General features: G+C 32.8%; 1 protein-coding gene across 2 annotated transcripts in view; it reads right to left on the reverse strand.

Moving 5' to 3' along the window:
• The window catches only part of LOC138935459 (neurotrimin), a 76492-nt gene that overhangs the window by 36903 nt on the left and 16164 nt on the right, over positions 1-23425 (reverse strand). For both annotated transcript variants that reach the window (XM_070300043.1, XM_070300041.1), the window contains exon 2: positions 9212-9309. In XM_070300043.1, coding sequence (XP_070156144.1) covers positions 9212-9309 — 98 coding nt within the window. The remainder of the gene's footprint in view (positions 1-9211; positions 9310-23425) is intronic.

The raw sequence follows: 23425 nt of genomic DNA on the forward strand, positions 1-23425 counted from the left end.
AAAAAAGGCTGATATATAGCACCATAATATCTTTCTAATAAATATATCAAAAGAAACGCGATCTCACATGATATATTATTGCTAGGACTAAATTGATAGTCTTATGGCAAATATTTATTTTTAATAAAAATCAGCAATATAAATGTCGTTTTTGTTTTTTTATAAATTTACATGCACTAATATACAGCGCGCGCTACATGCACGCTATTCATTATTTTTTTTATTTATTAGTATTTAAGTTTTAAATATTGCTTACTGCCCACTGACCACTATTCACATTTCTCGATACTTGTCGCGATCGCGTCAGGAAAGAAATTGGATTAAGCATCTTGCACAGTATTACTACATTGTCTTCAGTTATTGCCGTACGAATGATAACAAGGCCATAAAACGTAAACAATAAAGCGCTGTATGCTAAGGCTGCATACTATGTTATTGATAATTCACTGCCGAAATATTTTACATACGACGACATATATGTATATATAATCCGAGGAATATTAAATTATTTTAATTTTTCTTTGATCAATTATTTATTAAATGATTGATGTATCACGGATCTTATCATTATGTTAATCACTTGGACTTACGATTGGATTGTTTTATTTCACATTTTAATCCGAATTATATTTAGATCGTATCGGAAAGTGTGTTAAATGATAAAATGGATAAAATATATTTGACTTTATTGTGTTAAGGAAATAATTATTGTCTTTAAAGCTCGCAGCAAAACAAAATAATATTGTATAATATAATTTAATTTTTTATTACTTCGTTCCTTTTTCGATTAAATGAATAAATTACGCAAAATATGCGTTTTGAGACTTATTGTCGCAATATATGTATGTAATTAAATGTTATTTATAAATAATAATTAATTATTAATTATATTATAATAGCAAATAATTTACCGATTCTGGTCGCGATCGCATTTAGAAAAAGAATCTGACGGAGCACTACTTTCCTGTTCGAGTGTCCTCGCACGAATGATAACAGAGTCGTAGCACGTAAACATTAGTATGTCATGTATCGCAAAAACTGATCACGTGTTATTATTACTTTGATGCTGAAATATTTTATATATTATAATAATATATATATATATATATATATATATATATATATATATATATGTATTATTTTATACGCGCGCGCGATGATATACTATATTTTATATACATAGAGGAGGGAGAGAGAGTTGCCTATATCATACTATTTAAGATTTTACGTTATATTGGGTTGAACAAAAAGTTTATGCCGTTTTTTTCGGTCTTCATCTCTTAGTGAAAAACGGCACAAACTTTCCGTTCAACCCAGTAGTTCGTTCCATAGATTCTCGAATTACAGTCAATAGCTAAAAAAACACTTGGTATATTTGAAATTGGTTATTAACAAGTTTATTTCCAAATCTATGGAGCAAACTACAATCACTTTGATCTCATTTAAAGGATAATTTAAGATCGAACAAAAAGTTTCCTATAAACATAGGTCGAAAAATACTTCCTTAAAAAGTTAGCGCCCAAAAACCTCTGAAATCACTGTTAATTTTTACATTTTTACAAATATCAGGCAAAGTATGGGTCTTTTAACAAAAAGTACCGAAACAAAAGTTGTAGAGAATTAAATTATCTTTCAAACGAGATCAAAGTTCATGTAGTTCCTTCCACTGGTTTTGGAGTAACTGTCAAAAGACCAAAAAACACTTTTCGGTACATGTGAAATTGGCTATTAACTGCTTCATTTCAAAACCTGTGAGGCAAACTACAATCATTTTGATCTCATTTGAAAGATAATTTAATACCGAACAAAAAATTTCCCATAACCGGGGTCATGGGTGGAAAAATATCAAGAAAAGTATGCGTTTTTAAACAAAAAGTACCGAAACAAAAGTTGTAGAGAATTAAATTATCTTTCAAATGAGATCAAAGTTATTGTATTGAACGAAAAGTTCGTGCTGTGTTTATGGTCTTCATCTCTTAGTAAAAAACGGAACGAACTTTCCGTTCAACCAAATATTATAATTTCAAATTAACTAATATAATTATAATTTCAGTAATAATCTTATAGTTTAAACTCAATTGATATATCTTTATGTAATTATTGCAAATTATTTAACTGTAAAAAAAATAATGCAATATTTTTTTTATATCATATCAACGTTGGAGGGAGAATCGAGCTTTTTTATGATATTCAGAGAAAGACTCTCACCAATCGTGCAATAAAAAGGCAGAAATACTGCATCTACCGCGGATGAATAAAACGCTATTGATAGCAGCCGCACTCATTTCCCCAAGCCAAATCGTTCGACGTAATAAAGTCCAATTAATTCTCCTTGCAATTGCTGCATGCACGAAGTTCTACGACAGTGTAGCCGCTCCAAATCGGAGCGTATTCGAGGATAGAAGCGATACGGAGTTTCGTTGTGCAGTGGCGCGGTTGTGAGAGGCAGAGAAAAACAATAAGCGGAATGAAAGGTCGGAAATGGGGTAAACTTCCTTCCGAAACCATCTGTTTTCGTACAAGGTATGTCGGTGTGCGGGCGCACATGCATGTGCACATATAAGTGCAAACGCATGTGCAGAAAACTTGCATATAGATATGCATCGAGGAAACGCGTTACCCCACTTTCCTTGACTACTTCCGCGCTTCATCTTCACCCTTCGATTCTCACGGTTCTCCGCTTCTAGATTACAAGCTGCAGTTGCCGCTGTTGCAGCGACTGCCGCATCGTAATGCACACGAGAGAGCCCAACGATACCGAATGAAATTGAAGCGCATATCCTATCTCATGCGCGTTGGAAAAAGAAGTGGAAAGAAATAGCGCGTTTCTTCAAATATTTTATGTCGATAATATCATTTCGTCGCAATAAGTACGGTTGCATCAAATACAGCCAATCTCTTTCAGCATGTTCAACGATGCATGGATCCATTAGTAGAAGATTGCCCGTATCCGCTTCGTTTGCTTGGAATATCAGAAATCTTTTTTGACATAATATGAATCTCACCAGAGTAAAAACGTTTCGACTCAAAAACAAATCGATCTAAAATTTTTGTTTATTTGTCAAGTGTATATGTTTGTTTCATACTATTAATATATATTCGCATCTTAAAAAAATTTCTCAAAGATAACTATACATAAGATATTTCAAAAAATATATTAAAACATTGATCATTAATATATCTATTTTGAAAGTTTAATTTCTTATTTATTGCTGAAAATATTTTTATACCAGTTGTCTCTAACACTATATACATACTTGTATCAAAATTCGCGATAGACCATACGCGTAGCAATTGGCAACAAGTTGTTTTGAAAACAGAAAGAAACTTCTCTTGTAAGAACGCAAATAAATCAATATATGGTGGCAACAAAATATTCCCGATGTTTTTTTCCATAAAACGAAATCAGATATAATGCAAAAGTGTTCAACCAATATTAAATTGATGAAAAAATATAATATAAAAAATTTACTTTTTTAATACAAAATATAAAAAAGATATTATTTTTATTTATTATTATTTGTTGTACTTTTTATTATATGCCCTTTAAAAGTGATATATTGCTAATCTATTTCTTTTATATATATCTTTATTATATTAATATCTTTATCAAGAAATATTGGGCAATTCAAGAGTATAAACATTATTATTAAAGAACTTGTAAGTAATGTATAAAGATAGGAAAAACATTTTTACCTTTTAGCAGGAAACAAAAAGCTTATATCATATCTATATTGTACAATTCTTGAAAACAGTTACTTTGGATGACCGATCATATAAATATAAAAGTATAATCTCTCTCAAACAGCTATACAAGATTCGAACTTTATATAAGTATCATCGTCTGTTGGCAAGAGCGAAGAAGAAAGCACTGCAGTTTTTTTCGATGACGCGCGGTTATTGTAGAAATAAAAGACTTTTAAATTGTGTTTCACGCAGAATATTAACCACGTTATCTAATTAATAATTTGCGACAATATTATCGGTGCAACATCGCTGCAATGTAATATTAAGATAAATAGTGGGAGTATTTCTTGCTGATGTGTTTAGCTTTTTTAATTTATCTCTGAAAATAATAATAAAATACACATGCGCGTTTTGTTTATTTTATATATATATATATATATATATATATATATATATATATATAGGTCGTTAAATCGCATATTAAGCGAATATCAGCAAATATTTCATATCATTACAAGACAATGGGTTTGGTAATAGAGGCTCATCTAGTTACTGGTATTCACTAGCGAACGAGATATTAAGGAGGGCATAAACTTCACATCGCGATATATAATATCTGATTCTAACTATCTAGCTTCTAAGGCATATGTATATTATATATGTTTTAGTGTACTGGATTAAGCGCATATTAAATTCATCGATTTTAATGTACTCTTACATTGTATGTGATATATTGTAAGCATTGTAGAAAGCGCCGCAATGCACCCGGAATCAAGGGTAAATTCAAATTTGCATCCCAGGTCGATATCCATGAGCGGAAGAAAACGCGTTTCCGACCTTGCTCACTTATAATCCACTCCAAATGTAATGGTTTCCTCGATCAATGACGCGATATACAGCGTGCATAGCATAACGCAAAGAGCATCTCGGTACCTCATCCTGCGCGAATTCTACGTATTTGGCTGGAGGGCAATTAGTGCCCCCGCGATATTAATACGTCCGTTTCCGTATGTAGCCAATAGGGAACACAAACTCGAGAGAATGCAAATGCAACCGGGTGGCAGGCTTGAAAATCTGAGGAAGACAGCAAGATGGAGAGAAAGCGATTAAATCGAGACTTCCGAGAGAATTCCGCATCAATTCCGTCCTCATCTTATCTTCGTTTTCATGTTGATTTAACTTGCCATGGAACATTCGTCGACTACCATATACATTGGTTATATGGCGTACATTTTATCTTGCACAATCACATTTAGGGCGAATTAGTACGTCATTTGCTTAGCGTCTTAAACGTGCTGCAGAAAAAGTAGATCGTGACCTCTTCATTGAGATAACGCAAAGTGCAAAGAAGAGCACGTAGAATTTTTGTGTCAGTGGTAACGCAAGGTGGCAAGAGAGACGAGAAAAGAAGACCGGCGAAATAAAAGTGGCGAACCTGGCCATTGACATGTTGTTACTTTCGCGAGGAGAAATCTCAGCTGGCTCACGTATCCTCTCTCCCGAAATCCAGAAAATTATCGTCGACCAGATCGTAACTCCCGAGATACGAGCTTCTTCAGCGGGATATCCGGCTGTCTGTTGTCCCGTTCGATGCAACCGTGCACGCCGGTATCGCGAATAATTAATACTGCGGTTTGTTTGCACGAACAATCGCAGAGCTTCTCTCCCTCAATCGTGCTCGCGTCAGTGACCGCTCTAGCTATTGACTGCGAGACTTGGAATATGCCGGCATTCTCCAAACAACGTTAAGCATCTTGATCCAAAGTCCGTCACATTAAAGCCGACGTCAGATGTGCGCGGGAAATCGTGCGTTGTGCCGGTAAGGACTGTTGGGTAATGAAGGATCGTCAAGGGATTGTGGAATATTCCATGCTACCGTGCTTCCGGTAGATACGCAATTTGCGAATGTTACGGCGAGGAAGTACACAATGCCTTTGCAACAGACCGTAATGATTTCGAGAGTTTGCTCCCTCGAGAGAATATTAGTCGTAAGCGTTGCATTACTTGGTGTGAGACAACCCGTATAAGGTCGCGCCAAATTCGACACCTTATCGTAATGGAAAACAAAAACGTGGATATTACATAACGTATATTATTTCTGAGTTGAAATCCTTGGAAAACTTTAAGATCCGATATTTTGCAATGTATAAAAATTTTAAAATTTCCTGGAATTATAAAACTTAACTCCTTCTTTATTTTAACAAATATAAATCTTTTCAGCTTGTTATATATATACAATGTATTACGTATATCTTCTTTATTAAATCTTTAATTTCATATATCGATTTCTAATGTGACTTTAGGGTTATAGTGACATATATTCCGCTTATTTCTATAATACTCATTTTTGAAGGAAAACAAGTTATGTTCGGAAAATGACATTATCTTTCGCTCGAAGCATAGTAATAGATGTCACATGACGGTGTGTAACTATTTTGGCAGCCTCGGTTGCCTCTTGCGAGATCAAACTCGTAATCTGATGGGGCAGTTGCAAACACTCGCGATATAACATATGGACGTTTTACCAATAAATACAAACATGAGGTAACCAATAGATACAAATCGTGTGAAATAAAAATTATACATAACCGAATAATTACAGAAAATAGCAAAAAGTAAATATTTATTAAAAAATAGAAATAATATAAAATGGAAAAAAATCATCATATTTTTTTTCATTTGTAAAAATATATTATGTATGTTTTTAAGCAAATTCGCCAACACATGCAGGTATTTATCAAAGTTTATGTAATATTATATTTGTAATACAATATATATGTAATATTTAATTATATATCTCAGTATTTTTTTATGTGGAAGCTAAAATAAATTATAAAAATCTGTTCCGTAAACACAAACAAATTCTCTCTCTAAAAATGTTTTCGTAAATAAATATAACATTTTACATCGCATAAATGTATGGTATAATTTGTATTATGCGATTCCGCGTTACAAAAGCAAAAATACACGTTGATATAATATGTTGAAAGTTATGATTATTTCAAAGGAGAAAAATTCTCCGCGAGCACTAATCTCTACGAAACCCACCGAATTTCAAGGACTCAGCTTTAATTGGGTTTAGGGCCGTAAAAATACTTCGCTGGGGTACCTCCTTTCCTTACTGCTTCCACTTCCGCAGAAAGCAATTTCGGCCCTTTAATGAAATTTTAAAATTTGCCGCAGAGTCGGGATAATACATAAATCGTTTTATACCTGAAGCACGCAGCTTATTTCCGCACTTCATAAAGAATGGTAGAGATGAAAATATTATAACTGCATTGAATGATCCCTATTCTGTGATAAGAGAATCGAACAAAAATGTATTAGTTGATTTTCGCGAAAAATAACTGAATTTAATTCTCTATAATTTATAAACCTCTTATGACATTCTGACTCTGCTTTCTGAAAAAATAATACTTATTACATTATTAATATAATTAGATATATTACTTTTTGTCTTATCCAAACATATTTATAACATCGGATTATTAAATATTTTAATTATTTATAAGTCTTATATCTATCTCTTGAAAAATGTATCTAAAAAATAAGAAACTATAATTATATCTATATCTCTTTAACTCTTAAATATACTTCTTTATTAACTTGATATTAAAGATGCAAATCAATGCAAACGATTGCTGAAATTGGAAGAGAACAGAATATAACATATAAATGACATGTTTGTTATTAATTAGCAAAATTAGTGCCTTCATCGTGTACTATACAACACGGTAACACCTTGCGCAAGTTGTAATAAGACACTTTATTATTTCAAAGCACCAGAGAATAACTTAGGTATTCCTTTCGTCTCTCACAAGTCACTATACATAAAATCTACCATTACTCATGCAGCAACTTGAAATATAAATAAACTTACTTGATGTCAGCGCTAACGTAAGCTCTCTTCGCATCCTTATCATTTGAATGTATACTTCTCTTTCTCTTTCCTTCACTCTTTCTCTAACAAAACGATAAAACTATAAACTCGCGTTTTATTTAATCGTATGCGCTATTAAAAGAAATTAATGATTTATTATTAACGAGAGAATTGTGCGGCACTGTCGGCGTAGAGAAACAATCATACGATATCGGTTATAGCTGCACCGTGTGCGGCTGCCATGTGCTAAAACGAGTTACGCTAAAAAAAAGCGTTAATTCTCGCGGTGGCCGTCGGCATCGATTATCGAAAGCATGCCCCTTTGTATCCCGGCTGCGAGCAAAATGGTACACGCGCTTTTTATTATTTGCGCCGAACGCTTTTCGCGGGTATCGCGACGGCAGGCGCGTGACTCGCCGTTTTCATTTCCGCAGAGGTGCCGTTGAACCAACCGCATAAGGATAATGCATCGATTCCGTTTGAAAACGGAGCTTGCCCGCACACACACACACATACATACATACATATTTTCGCGGCGCCATAAAATAATCTCGCGCATTTTTATCGCCAAAACATTTCGCGGAAGCGACGCTATCTATAAAACTATAACTCCTATACCCGCGGTTTAAGCGCAGGTCTTGGTAAAAGAGAGCGAGAGAGAGAGAGAGAAAGAGAAAGAAAAAAGTAAAAGAGAGAATTGAAAAGGGTATTTCATCCAAGAGGAGCGCCCGAGACCTCCATCAAGAGGAGGATGGAAAATAAGGAGAAAACGAGAGAAGAAAGATAGACGAACGACAGGGAAACGATCGGCTGGAAGACGGCGATCGAGGGAGGACTGGAGCCGCTTAACAAACTGCTGAACTCACACCCCGCGGGATTTTATTTCTACTTAAATGGAGTTGCGCAGATATGCACTGTGATCCTAGCCCAATCCCTCGCTACGAATTTATTTGTACCGTTCGTTAGCTCTCCATCGTCCCTGTAGAACTTTGCGAACCTAGTTCGGTAATGACATCATTCCACTATTCTCGAGTCATCTTTGCGCCAATTTTCTAAATCGCGAATTACAGCGTATCTATATATTATCGGAATAATAACATTTTTTACATAATTTCATAATTTAGAGATAAAGATTCATATTTCCATAATACACTTGATGCAAAGTTTAACTATCTTGTGTAATTTTCTCTCATCTTGTATCTATATATATATATATACGGCGTTAGCTACACAAAAAAAAAATAAGAATCGTTTATATTATGTATTAAATTTCTATCAAAAATTATTGAGAATTAAAATTTAAAAAATGTTAATTTTTGTGTCCGTTTTAAATAAAAAATTCTAAGCCATTATGAAACTAAAATGATAAATAACCTCCCTTATCAAGATCTTATTAAATCTTCATCTCAATTCAGATAAATAGAAATTATTTCAATAGACAATATCGCTCCGCAATTTCATCGTCTGAGAAAATGTATACAAAGAGAAGTCCCATATCTCTTATCAATGCCAGAGTCTATCGTATCAAGAGACGTTAATGCGCGCAACGCAACGTATAATTGCAGCAGCAGCAGCACGGTACGATATATATGTAACTGCAACCGTGCATGGGAATATAATAGTGGTTATAATGTTGTTTCTCACCTTGTATGGTCCGAGAGCCTCGACGATGCATGTGAAAATGGCTTCGCGACCCACCGAGACTGTAAGGTTGTTCAACGGTTTGCCGAACCTGGGTAAATCTGTAACACGGAACGTCCTTAAGTATCACGCCATCGCGCGAACGAACTCTATGTTAACCAGCCCGGTACACATACATACTTACTTACTTACTTACTTACTTACTAGTGCTTATACTTATAGCCCACCCACGTGCGCGCCAAAGTTTGCAAAGTACTCGAGAAACTCAGCGGTGAATGGCGCGAGTTAAGGTAAGCGGGTCAAGCTAGGATTAAGCCTGGCGCTTTATAATTCTACGCTGTTCTTGTATTCACGATTTAAAAAAAAAATACTAAAAATTATCATATGCATTTATCGTTGCCGAGCGATAAAATCAGTGCGACATTTTTATTATATGTCAGCTTGAAAGACTCGACTTAAGTAAGCGATCGTTCTTACAAAGTATAATCATTTCAAAGATTCAAAATGCAAATGAACAAATAAATTTATCTTTAATTAAATTCCGACAAAAAATAATTTCGCCAATATAATGATGTTTAATAATATTTTGATCACATATACATCCCCCTCTCCCACACATACACACACACATATATATATATATATGTGTGTGTGTGTGTGTGTGTGTGTGTGTGTGTGTGTGTGTGTGTGTGTATATATATAAAAAGCCTAAATTTTTTATAAATTGATGGTTTACAACAAAAAGACTTAGCCTTTTTATAAAGCGTTGAATATTTGTAGACCATCAATTTATAAAAAATTTAGGCTTTTTTTGTAAAAAAAATATTTATAAAGAATGACATAAAAATAATTTACATTACTTTATAATGCATATATTCTCAGACTATAAATTATATATATATATATACATATATATACAAAAAGATAAAAGCTGATTTTTAAAAAACATTTACAAAAAAATCTGTAAGAAGAGTTAAAAATGATTAATGACCATTATATGACATAAACCGTTCATCGATTTTTATATCTCATTATTGAGCTTATTAAGTTAAGTTGCGGTGAGATTCATTACGCGGTAATGAAATAAGCGCTATTGCGAGAGTGATAGGATTATTTGTACAATATGTAACAAAATTCCTTTCATTAAGATCAACTTTTTATAGACAGTCTGCTCATCAAACTTAGAAACTTCTAAGAGGCCATTAACAAGCAAGCCAATTACTGCTTCAAAGAAAATTTTCAAGACGAAATAGTAGTATACTTACGAAACTACGCGTGATGATACGAAGTAAGTTAACGATAGTTTATAGTATGGCGCATCATCGTGTTGCTAGAGTTCGGAATTTAATATGTACTTAAGTATTTCTCATCTAATAGTGAATCGATGTTGTTCCAAGCTATATTTGCATATTCAATTTTGTGTGAAATGCTTGATTCTATCAGCATCTAACTCTCTAAAAACATTTCAAAATCCAAATTTTTTTATAACAAATTATTAATTGTTCGCATGTGCAGTATTTTTATCAATTTAACGCTTTTATATTGTTATATACAGACTTGGACCTTCTCGAAAAGCAATTCTCAAGCAAATCCGGCTGTATCTTTTGCGCTCGGTATGCCATATTGAAGCTACCATTTCGGAATGTGTAATCTTATTTGAAATTCTGATGTCCTATACAAATTTGATAACCTCAAACAAATATACTAACAAATAGCTACGTTATTAAAATCTATATGTAAAACGCTGAAACGCGGAAATTTCAGTTGTTATATCATCAGTCGTCACATCATATAATTCCATAAATACTTACATGTCTTCAAATGGAATTTCACAATTTTCTTTGCCAATTGGAGTTATCATATTTTTTTCGTCGATATAAAAAGATTTAATAATTATATCAAAGTTTATATAAATAAATTGTTATATAAATTTCCCGTCGTCAACAGATGAATAAGATTTATCGATTATTACAGCGCTTGCTCGATGCATGACTTTCAACAAGTTATATACTCGGTTAACAGACCACGTACTTTGCGCACGTCCATCAGTGCAATGAATATCACTCTCCCTTGCATCGTTAGTCATTGTTACACATTTAGAAATATAACCATACGGTTAAGTGACCTCTTAATCTTATTCCTCGAATAGATGAACGTAATTGCCACTGTAATAGATGAATATGATAATTTTACATAGAACAAATTGCGTGATAATCGCAACAATTGTGAACAGTATTCATTTGACATATATATGATTTTTTTTTCCTTTAAACTACAATACTTCCCCAGAAAAAAGGATTTATATGTCTGCATGTGCAAGGAAATTGTTATATATTCATTAATATCTACGATCTTTCTATGAATTATGCCATAAAAGAAGTTGCTAAATCAAGATTTTAAGATTCCCGAATGTCGATTTCCCGGTATATTCTTAAGATCTCTACATTCAAAAGAGCTGTATAAAAGCGGCGGCGGATATTTAATGCACACAGACGCGCTATTTACTTTTAAGTAATCAAATTTCTCGTCTACACTAATGGAAGTGTGTAAATAAGTTTTTAACTTCAGCATTAGGATGCATCTATTTTCTAAATGAAAGTCTATATAAGTTTCTTCCTGTACGCTCCAATTTATAACATAGTCCTTATATATTTAATTTGTTTGTAAAATTATTTTCTAAAAATTTATGATATAGTTTTCTGTTTAACAAAGATCATTGCTTAGGATCAAAAATTTATAGAATTAAAAATTTATAAAGTTAAGTTATTAAAGAAAAAATAAATGAATGCAGTAGTTTCCACAACCCAACAAATTGCAATACAAAATCCCATTTTTTAACTGTACGCCAGCATCTATGTAGTTTAATTTTTATAAATAAATAATACATTTACACAACTTGATTAAAAACTTAAATGGGATTGTCGGTTATGCGCTAATATACTTAACAAGCCAAATTATTTCAGTAATACGAAGGAAGTACAAATACGTTTATCTATAGTTGTAGAATCCTTAATAAAAATAAGAAGTTGATTTTCTTGTAACAAAAATACGATCGAGCGTCAAACTTTGAGTTAGACAAAATGCCTGCAGCAATATGATGTGTTTTATAAAGTAATCTATCGAGTGCACCGCAAGCCGATAAAGATTAAATTGATGTTATAAATCACGTGTTAATATAGCCCAGTTCACGAAGAACTAGAATGAAAAATAATGAGCACACTTCCTCCCGTGCCCTCAAATAACCATCTAATCTGATTTCTGGTAAATCGAATAAATGGAAAATAAAGATCAGCACGCAGATACACACACGCATACAAATATGTTACGGATCGATAGTATCGCAGTAATCGAACCGAAGCTAATTATTCTGGAAAGAAACAGGTATAAAATCCATCGCCAGTCGACGAGACTGCTTAAGGTACACATAGCCGTAATACACTTTTAATTGAACTTAAATCTCCACTTTACACAACGGTTATATTCCACTCTATACATACGCGTAACTAAACTTGCAGTATACTTTCTTTCCCTGGAGGACTTTTCTGTACAACTTCCTGGAAAGTCTTGTGTAAAATGGTTGTTAATAGAAAACTTTAAAAAAAAAACAGTTTGTAAGTGTGTAATATTCTCTAGATTACATATTTCATAAACATAAAAATGAAATATAGTTTTTGGGAAAATAAATTGTCCTCAAAGTTAATTTATATAAAACAGAAAAATCAAATGTTTAAAAAAATAACAAATGTTGATAATCAAATTTCATGAGAAATATAAGAACAAAATAAAATTATTTTCATTGATTTCAACTCTATTATGAGAACTCATATATTTTCACAATGTTTTTTTTTTTTTGCCTTTATTTGTAATTTGCTTTTACTAATTTTCAATATTTCTTTTCACAAGTAATCTTTATCAACAAACCGCGTAACGATTTAAAATATTCCGCTTGCGTCACGGTACGTAATAAAAAAAAGCTACATTCGAGAACAATCCGATCGTGAATTTTTAGTTTGCTCTCACAGTAAGTCGGTTAAAGTCCGACCCATGTGTAATCTTCAGTCTGACCCGAGATCTATGTAAATCCAGATGGAGAGATTCGCGAATGCGGGCAAGAGAGATAAACAGAGGGTGAAAGAGAAGAGGTACAGAGAAGCAACGATAGTGGATAAAACGATGAGTTCTGAATTCTTGCACGTTCGCGTATTACCATTGATAGAAGCATCAAGATTCCTCCTGAAAATAAACGTAACGATCCTATCCTAAGATCGAGAGATCAATACCCGCCACGACGACCCATAAACCGGTCGAAGTCCCCGAGTGCGATCAAACCATTTCCAGAATTATACTCATGAACAATGCAAACGTCGACGGGTTCTTAATCCGGCTGCCCGTCGAAGAAGTGCAAGCATGCGACGCGTAAACGTAACGGCTTCATCCAAGCCGAGTGACAAATTTCGGTATCTCTTATTTCGGGCACAATATCCGACCGCGAAGCTCATCAATCCTGCGCGACGGTGTGGCCAAAGCCGCGCCACGTATGAGACAAACTTGCACGTACCTAACTGGAAGTTTTGCGATACTATCTATCATTCCTTCATCCTAACGTAAAAAGAATACCAGATTTCGTGTATTTCGGAAATGTAATATGGACTTTTTCCCTTGCATCGGGGAACTGCGATTAAACCCATCTTCTCTTTTTCTATTATATTTCGCGTATACGAAAAATAAATGTATACTGAATTGTGAATCAATCAATTTTGACATATATGTATGTGTGTATGTTGTCAGATTTTAATAAATTTTATCCGTTAATATCCTCATATGTTGTCTAATTATACCGTTTTATTTTTATTCAATATGTATATATATCTTTTAAATAAAAAAGAGAAACATAAAGGAAACATAAGAAAATAGATCGACATTAAAAATTCAAAAATCAAGCTGTTTAAACTTTCTGCAAATTTGGCAACCAAACTTGTTTCAAATAAAGCAGAAAGAATTTCAAAACTTATGCGACTCTCTTTGTGACTTTCTACAACTTCGAAATTAAAGCGAGGTCATTCTATGTCAAGAGAATCCATCTGTTTGACTTCTCAAACTCAACCGCTTGAGTTTTCGCGGAAGTTGATATGTTCATTTTATTAAATAAGATAATTAAAAAAAGATATATATCAAAATTATAAATTTTTATATAAATTAATTTCTGTATAAAAAGATTTTCGCTATTTCCCCATCGTAACAATTATTATATTATTGCTAGTGATTTACATTATCATCTTGCTTAACTATTCTTAGAAGCTTAAAGATGAACTTTCTTTTTAAGCTCATTTCAAAAGATTTATAATTCCCGACGAAATTAAGGGCAGAATTTTATTTATAATTTCATGTGCCATATACTCTTCTATATTCTGTTATATATTCTATATATGCACTTACATCTATATATATATATATATATATATATATATATATATATATATATATATATATATATATCTTATATATGTACATATTTTACTATTTCGAAAGCTCCTTGTATTAATAGCATATGAAATTGTAGATGGGATTCTATTTCAAATACTGTTACAAATTATAGATCATCTAAAACAAGCTTAAATGTAAGAAATTAGAACGATACTTTGAAACAATGGAATTATATTACGGAATATATTACTTAATCGTATTAAGCATTTCTACATCAAACTAAATAAGAATATAATTTTCGATTTTTGCTGAAATCCATTGTCGAATAATGTAAACGTAACACGCTATTTTATTTTATTACAAAAGTTATTTCCTAAATGCGGGACCACATTATCCTGATTTTATATTTTATAAAGCAATTAAATACGATGAAAATATTTTACCATTGAATTATAATGTTTTTCGAAACTATATTCATTTGAATGCGATAAAAATTTCTATTTTATCGCGACGAAAGTGTTCATACTTTATTGAAGCAATTTAATTAATAACCAATGCGAAGCAATACTGTGATTGTGGCCATCGTGTACGCATTGTTAATAGCCATGTTATTAACATTTGCACGTAAAGTACATTTCGTCGTTCTCGTACAATTATATTATACATGTTACGGATCTCTGTTTCTCGCTACACTTCTTGTACAAGGCACTTTACTAAAATTCACGTATCATGTATATTCGATATTATATGTTAATGCATGATCTAAATGACTATTAAGTGTCTACTTCTCTCTAATGGTTTAGGTTTATATACGTTTATCTTATTGTTAGATTAAAAAAATGAATTGTATAATTCTGAGATGACCAAGATATTTTTATTAACTTAATTATATTTAATGACTTTTTCAATTAAATAGAATTTTATAAAATAAATTTTTTGATCCTTTTTAAAGAAGATGAAAATAGTAATAATAACTATCAAGTAAAATGATTTAAATAGAAAATACGAAAAGCTGGGAAGAATAAAAATGCCTTGATTAAATGGCACTTTCAACTTCAAACATCTTTAATTCTTCAACGGTCACTAGCATATTTGAATTAAAAAAAAAATATATCTTCCACTGTATAATATCGTTGATATATTATGAAACGAAATTATAGCATCAATTTTTTAATTATTGCATCAATAAGTATAATTGTGTATGCACCGCAATAAAAAAATTGCAATCGTTTAGTTATAGATAAAATAATAACAGCAATAATAAATATCGGTATATTTGAATATTGAAACAAGAGTTTACAAGGTATTTTCTTTCTTGGATATTAAATAATTTTACGATATTTATTTATTGCAGCGCAAACTCTGTGACGATGGTGTAAAGTAACTCTCTATTACGCTATTAGTAAACTTTGCAACGATGATAAATAGCATGGAGGATATTTGAAAAATGTAGCGCGCGCGATACAATAAATTAAGTTACATTTTAATAAAAAAGGAAAATGTAAAAAAAATGAATGAATTATATTTAGAGATATTAGATTATACAAATATATTATAATTTGCATTTCAATGCAACGCACATTTCAATGAAGCTCACGCATCTCTAATCAAGGTGACAATTGACTGATCATCGAAAAAGTTTATGGCAGTTCGAGGTGAACGACATCGAGATTTCGGAGAAGGAATCCCGTTATCTATGTGGATATAAAAATCGTTTAGTATCTATAATATCGTTACTGTTTCGAGTCTAGAGAGAGAGAGAGAGAGAGAGAGAGAGAGAGAGAGTGAGCGTAGACACAACACTTCACTTCGCTGTTTGCCCTTGGCGTTATTGGGATTCCGTGGAGGTTTACACTCAAGTATCTCGAGAGATCGCTAGCTATTATATAAATCGTATCTCCTAAATTGGAAAACAATCTCAGCCGGCGTGATTCTTTCATTGTGCGGAAAAACCGTGTCTCCAAAGTATACTCGGAGAAAATGAAGTAGTCGCTTACGCGTGACGCATGGCTCGTCGTATATAACATCGGGAAAATATCTCAATAATGTATTTACGCATAAATGGTGCAAACAAAATTGTAACCCAGCTTTAATCATGCAATATTTATATTGATATCGTGCGAAATATTATACAAAGCAGTTGATTGTTATACTGATCGTACTGATCAAGATACGAGAGAGAAAATCGATAGTAATGGATATTATGGTTGATATTATAGTAATTGTATTAAAGTGAATTATTCTTTCCGATATTACGGTTGAAATATATAAAACCTCATAGATTATTATTATTATTATTATTGAAGAACGTACAGATTTTATATATTTATAAATGGATTAAATTTAATTAATTATGCTATTAAAATGTTACATATTTTAAACTTTTTAGGTATAATTTCAATAATTTATAAAAATATTCAGATTATATAATAAACTGTGATACTTGTATGTTCTTCTATAGATTCTCTTATATAAAATAATTAATCTAGGGAAAACGTTATACATTACATTTAAATTTATTATTGTTTATTGTTAAATTTAGTATTATTTCTTTAAAACAATAAAGAATGTTAAAAATAATAAATTATTAAAAAAGCCTATAAATGTGCAGAATATAAAATTAAACGTAGACTAAATATAAATATAAATATCATCGCTTGTATTCTACTGTAAATTATAACCGTACCATTTTTCCACTGCATTATCCAAATAATAAACGTCTGGACAGCTTAACTTTCCCTGATGAAGTTAGGTATTCCTAGATTACGTGTTGAAATCGACGATTCCTTCATGAGAATTTAATAAGGCAATTGGCCATTTACCGCAATCCCTGATAGTCCTCGTCCGTACGTCACTTCTTTAATGATTTTACTACGCCTTCCTATCGAATCCCCTTGTTTAATTCCTCGTGTTACCCTCTAATTCCTCGATAACGGAAGAAGCATCGGGCTCCTTCTCGGAATAACAATGGGCATTCTCTCAATGTCCCCCCTTCGCGCCAAGGCACGTTTCAGGGCTTAATTATTTCCAAGTGCGATCCTCTCTCGCATTGCTGCCGGCAGAAAAGTTGAAGAGGGACAAAGAGACGATGGAAAACTCGCTGCGCATATAATAAGCTAAATGGTTAACGATTCCCGAAATATTACATGCAAGATTGTGTCTTCGTTACTGCGTGTTTCCTCGTGTCGTGCTGCCTATTATCTCCGCAATCGGCAACTTCGAGAGCAACCGTGCGTTCTCGGCGATTATCGTCAAGCGAAAATAAATTATTTATTTTCCCCCCTGAAATTCTGTTATCATTTCAATAAGTTAGAAGATGTTTTATTAAACATCGACGGTCACGCGTGATATAATAACGTGATATTGACGTTACCTTCGCATACGTTACATCTATTATTGAACAAATTTCAGAAAATAAGTCGAGATATATTCAGGAACGTTGAATCGTTTCAATCGTATCGATCATGCAGTCTAATTTCTGCGTTCGAAAATTACGATGTAAAAGTAATTCTCTAAGACTCAACTAAACTCTATTAATATAGCTCTATTAAAACCAGGACATTGAAGTATAAATTTTTAATGCTCGAACTGTAAATTGATTTTACGTGTAATTAAAAATTAAATCGCAGCAACTGTGCACAATTGGTTTTTATTAATAAGATTACATCTTCTTTTTTCTCTCTTTTATCTTTCTCTCTATCTTTCTATTTTTATTTTTAGTATTTCAAATTATCTAACAATAAGTTGTTTTTTTTTTTAATTCCTTTTATATGTTATAAATACATGAACAGTAACAATTTAATCAATGCAGCTCTATTATCAAATTATCAAAAAAAGCTTTATTATAATTATATCGTCTGTCTCTCCGAGTGACGCGTTTATATTACAAAATATGTAGCGCGATTGTGAAGTAATATCTAATAAAAATTTCTTTTTAACAAGGCATAATTTACGTGTCCCGGCGTTCCTAAATGAGGTTTGGCTTGAGCAGATAAAAAAAAAGTATCAGAGATTTTCGATCTCGGACGGACCGCGGATATGGAAGGAAGTCACGCGCGAAGCGGTTTCATCGTGTGGTAGGTTCACTATGATGGGTGGAACGGCGTGAGGACGAAAATTGATTGCGTACAACGCCGTGACGACATAAACTGGAAATGCGTGCTTGCGCGACGACAGCAATTCGCGGCGGTGGTGGCAACGCGAGCGTGTGCGCGCGTGCGTATGTGTGTATGTATATATATATATATCGCGTACGCAAATCAGATTAATTACCAAGTATGTAGATGCGGAGAAGAGAGAAGGACTAACAAATCCAAGCACGAATTCTCATTTTGATAAGGTCGCCGGTCCGAAATATCAAGTTGCTATGCGAATCATCGAGATACGTTGGCAAAGGTGAAACAAAAGGGAACGTGGCACAAAAGAGAGAGAGAGAGAGAGAGAGAGAGAGAGAGAATAGAATGCCGGGAACCTCAAGACATTAAACTAGACATCTCGCGTGTCCCATAAACCCTAGGCTTTGATCCTAATCCCAACTAGAATCTGAGCTGTCGTCTGTCTAATCGAGTTTAGGCGCTTCGGATCCACTGCGTAATCGGCGCTCGAGACTCATACCTGATTATGCTGCTAGCTATTCGCAACATTGTTACCCGTTGAATCGTGTAATAAATTTGCCAACGTGAATAGCTTGAATCGTTGACGGTCGTTGGTTGAATGTAACCGTGCTGATAAACGACGCTGCTGACGATATTTTGTATGAATTTTCGGATATTGTTAAAGTCAAAAGAATTGAGGATCTCGCATAATACCTGAGTTTGTACGGACAAAATAATTTTAAAGTCACTACCAAGATCAATATTTTGATGTAAATTATATTACTCTTAATAATTCACATTAATTAATAATATACGCGAAACTTCTCGAATTAAATATTAAAGTGATCTTCCTCATTAATCGACATATTTTATATAAATATTTCCATTTATTCGTAAAGCTCGATTATTTTTTTTTTTTTTTTTCGAAAAAGCTAGTACTCTTTCAAAGCCGTATGCGAAGAGTTAGTAGAACAAGTAAATATAATGTCAGTCGCATAGCGTGTCGCATCCCGTTGGCATCAAAAGTATGTCAGCGTCGTCACTTCGTTCAGCATTGTTCTCGGTGGCGCTGATAGACGTCGTAACCATAATCTATAACACCCTAAGAATACGCTCCGGCTAATTAACATCGGAATGGGCAGGGAAGAGCGGCTGGCGGGTGCGTTTTCATTGCGCTAGCAATAAATCCAGGAAGCAGATAAGCGTTATCGCGGTCTTTCGCCAGCACCTATCTGTAGCAGTCGTGGTTTCCCTATTCTCGAGCAGACACACGAGGCTACCACACTACGTAACGCGGTCGTCGTTGTGGCCGTTATAGACGATTCATCGATCGGTGGCTTGCCAAGATCGAAACGATCAAAGACTATCGGGGGTAACGTAAGCGATTGCAATATCATGTAGCTATAGACGAGTTTGTAAAATAAATATTTTTTACCAGTGTATTCTCCCCGATTCATTTTTTATCATACATAATTTTTATATCTTATTGTTGGACTCCGACGTTTGATATAAATAATTAGATTGTTTTGTTTTATATTGCAAACAAAAACCTTTAAGTAAAATATGATTTTATTCTTATATGACAAAATTATATTGCTAAAACTTAACGTATATATCAGCAATCTAATTTTTAAACATTATATTATTTGTGTGTGTAAAAGAAGAATGTTTGATATATAAATCACATGCGCAATAATAATAAAAATAATTTATCTAAATAAATTATCCGGGTTATATCAGTTTTAGTACCTACTCTAAAGTTTCCGTTACTTACCTCATATCTCATAGATAAAGTAAAGAAGAAACTATTAGCTGCGAAGCCACTGGTTCCGTAATGATTCTATACAAAAGAGTACATTCATCTACTAAATGTACTTTTTTTTTTAATAATTGATTTCTACTTTTTACTTATTCAGAATAACTCTTGAAAGTTTCATTAATCTTACCGAAAACGTATAATGTAAAATAGATTGTATCGCATGAAAAGCATTATTCGTCCTTAGAAAATTTGATTGATTTTATATCGTATTTTATAGAAAATTTTTGTTATTTTACTATTTGCAAAATTGCAATTTTTTCTGTTTCGAATATATATCGACATTGTGTAGATATGTATGTGTTAAATAAAATTTTATGTATTATATATTCTTTTGCACTATTGTTTTACTCGATCATAAAAACGTACGAGTCCATTTGATTTCTTTCGACATAATGTAAAATATATTTGATTATTTTTTTTTTGCATATATACTTGAATAAAAATAAAATTAATACAGTTGAATAAAGATCTCTAAAATATCTATTTAAAAGAGACAAACATTTATAGTCAAATAAGTTACTGATTTAATTATAAAATTTGATATTCGGAAAATTCATGATTTAACATTATTATTTTAGATTGTCCCCAATATACAAAAATATTCATATTACTTGTTACTGTATTGATTACAGTTACATAAAATCTGAAATTCAAAATATCGTTGACATATAACAACCTATATTTATAATATTTAAAACTCACGTCTAAAAAAGTAGTTTAAAATTAAATTTCTTTCGCGGATCTTTTACGATCGATGATAAGCGTTCTTAAGATAAGTCGCTTTCAGAATTGACCCATCACGATACGAGGCTTAATTGTTGGCGAAATAAATTAACGGAGTGCATGCGATGCGCTTTAATTTATTCATCATTTATCCACGTACAACTATTTCCGGTACAGTGACTATAAAGTATGTTGTTTCAGCATGAACGAAACAACTCTTCGTCAGAAGGAAATGCTTGGGTATTACTAATGCAATTTACTAATGAATATCGAGGGGTCTATTGTTTATCGATAAATTTCGCTTCGCATAGTATTGCCGAGAACTTGCGTACACGAAACGATAGAATATTCAAGGAGAAAAGTTTCGTCGTTACAGCACAATTCTAACTCGTGCTGCAAATTATATAATTCTCGGACTATTTATGTACGTATAATAAAATAGAATTAAGAGAAAATTATTCCCCAAATAATTTTATTGCGAATAAAATCGCGAAATTGAACATCGATATTGATATTTCGCATATTCGAAAAAATATGCAAGTATTTCTGATACAAGAGAAACATTCAAACTTTGAAAAGCACATTATATAATAAAAATAATATTTTTAAAATTTTTGCGAATTAATTATTCACAAAAGTCTTTTTCTATAATAATATTTTTTTTTTTAATTAAATTCGCAAGCTCTTTCTCACAAGCTCATGTCTTAATAATTTATATTTTTTGAATATATACTATATACTCGTATTTAATAACAATTTACATTAATATTAAGTATTTTTAACAAGAAAACATTAAGATGCTTTTATCATCTATATTGGATTTCCCTAATATAATTTTGGCGATATAATTAAAATAGAAGAAGATATCTCCATAGTGTCTGGCACTTAAAAATTGATAGTGGATAAAAAATTTATGCTCGGACAATGCAAGCACGACGGTTTGATGTGATACAACCGACGAACGTCAACAGCAATAACAACGCATTCAAATTTAAGTGGCATACCTGCAACGACGAAATTGTCGTGAGATTAAATTCTCTACGAGTGTTGTAATCAGATCCAGGTAATAAACTTTCTATCTATAAATCCCACGCGCATTGTCTCACTCCACAGCGTTTCTACACAACGCTTCATGCGTTTGTTTGTACAATTTCGTTGTTCATGTCATTGCAAGCCTATCTATTCTACCTTCCCCAGAACAATTACTGTGCATTTTAATTAAAAATTCTATTAATTCGCCACGGGTTTATGTGAACGACCGTCGCGGAACAAACGACGCCGTTCCAAAGTATTAAAAGATAGTTTTAAGAGGCCACGGAACCGTTCCCACGTAATTCCCGTAAGGGAAGATCCCCGCCTAGCCGCGCATTGCGGAAAGCGTGCTCTCTCATTTTCTTTTTAATTTCTCCAACTCTTTAACAAAGTGTTAATCCCATGGGGTTCCGAGCAATGAACGGGAAGTTGTCAGAGTTTCGACTAATTGCGTTCGTGAATACGAAAATGCAACGGCGCGGGAAACTTCACGGGGTGCATCGTGTCGTCAAAAATTTTTTTTTTCTTAGGAATCACATTTTAAAAACAAAAAAAAATTTCAAAACCGTATTTATTAGGATATTTTAGAATATTTGACGGACTCTCTCTCTCTCTCTCTAAAAATTTACGATGCACAATGTAGCGCAATGAAATTACATGTATGGTCGAACGAATATCCTTACTCGCGTGAAATATAGCTTAATTAGCAATTAGCTTGCAAAATGCATCCGTAACAAAATACGGTCGCATCTGAATATCCAATTTACGTATTGATGTATGGGACCGTCAAAGCGGCAAAGTAATGTAGATATGAATAATAATTAATCGCCATGTACCGGAGAACTATACTGAAACTTAATGCATCTCATTACTACGGAGATCCGCGCGTTTCACGCCGCCAAAGAAACGTCCATACGCTTCGGCTTGTATATATCAGGTACAGATGTTTATATTATATGTATTTAATATATATATATATATATATATATATATATATATATATGTATGTATATATATATAAGTACGCTATGTCATCAGTTCGGGATTTGTAAAGGGGAACATCCTGGCGGTACACTTAGTACGGATAACAGCGACGCAAGATCTCGAGGTGGAGAATAGCATAAA

Source organism: Polyergus mexicanus, unplaced genomic scaffold (assembly GCF_030449975.1).
Source record: "Polyergus mexicanus isolate NDT 795.1 unplaced genomic scaffold, iyPolMexi1.0 SCAF_8, whole genome shotgun sequence".
Classification (NCBI taxonomy): Eukaryota; Metazoa; Arthropoda; class Insecta; order Hymenoptera; family Formicidae; genus Polyergus; species Polyergus mexicanus.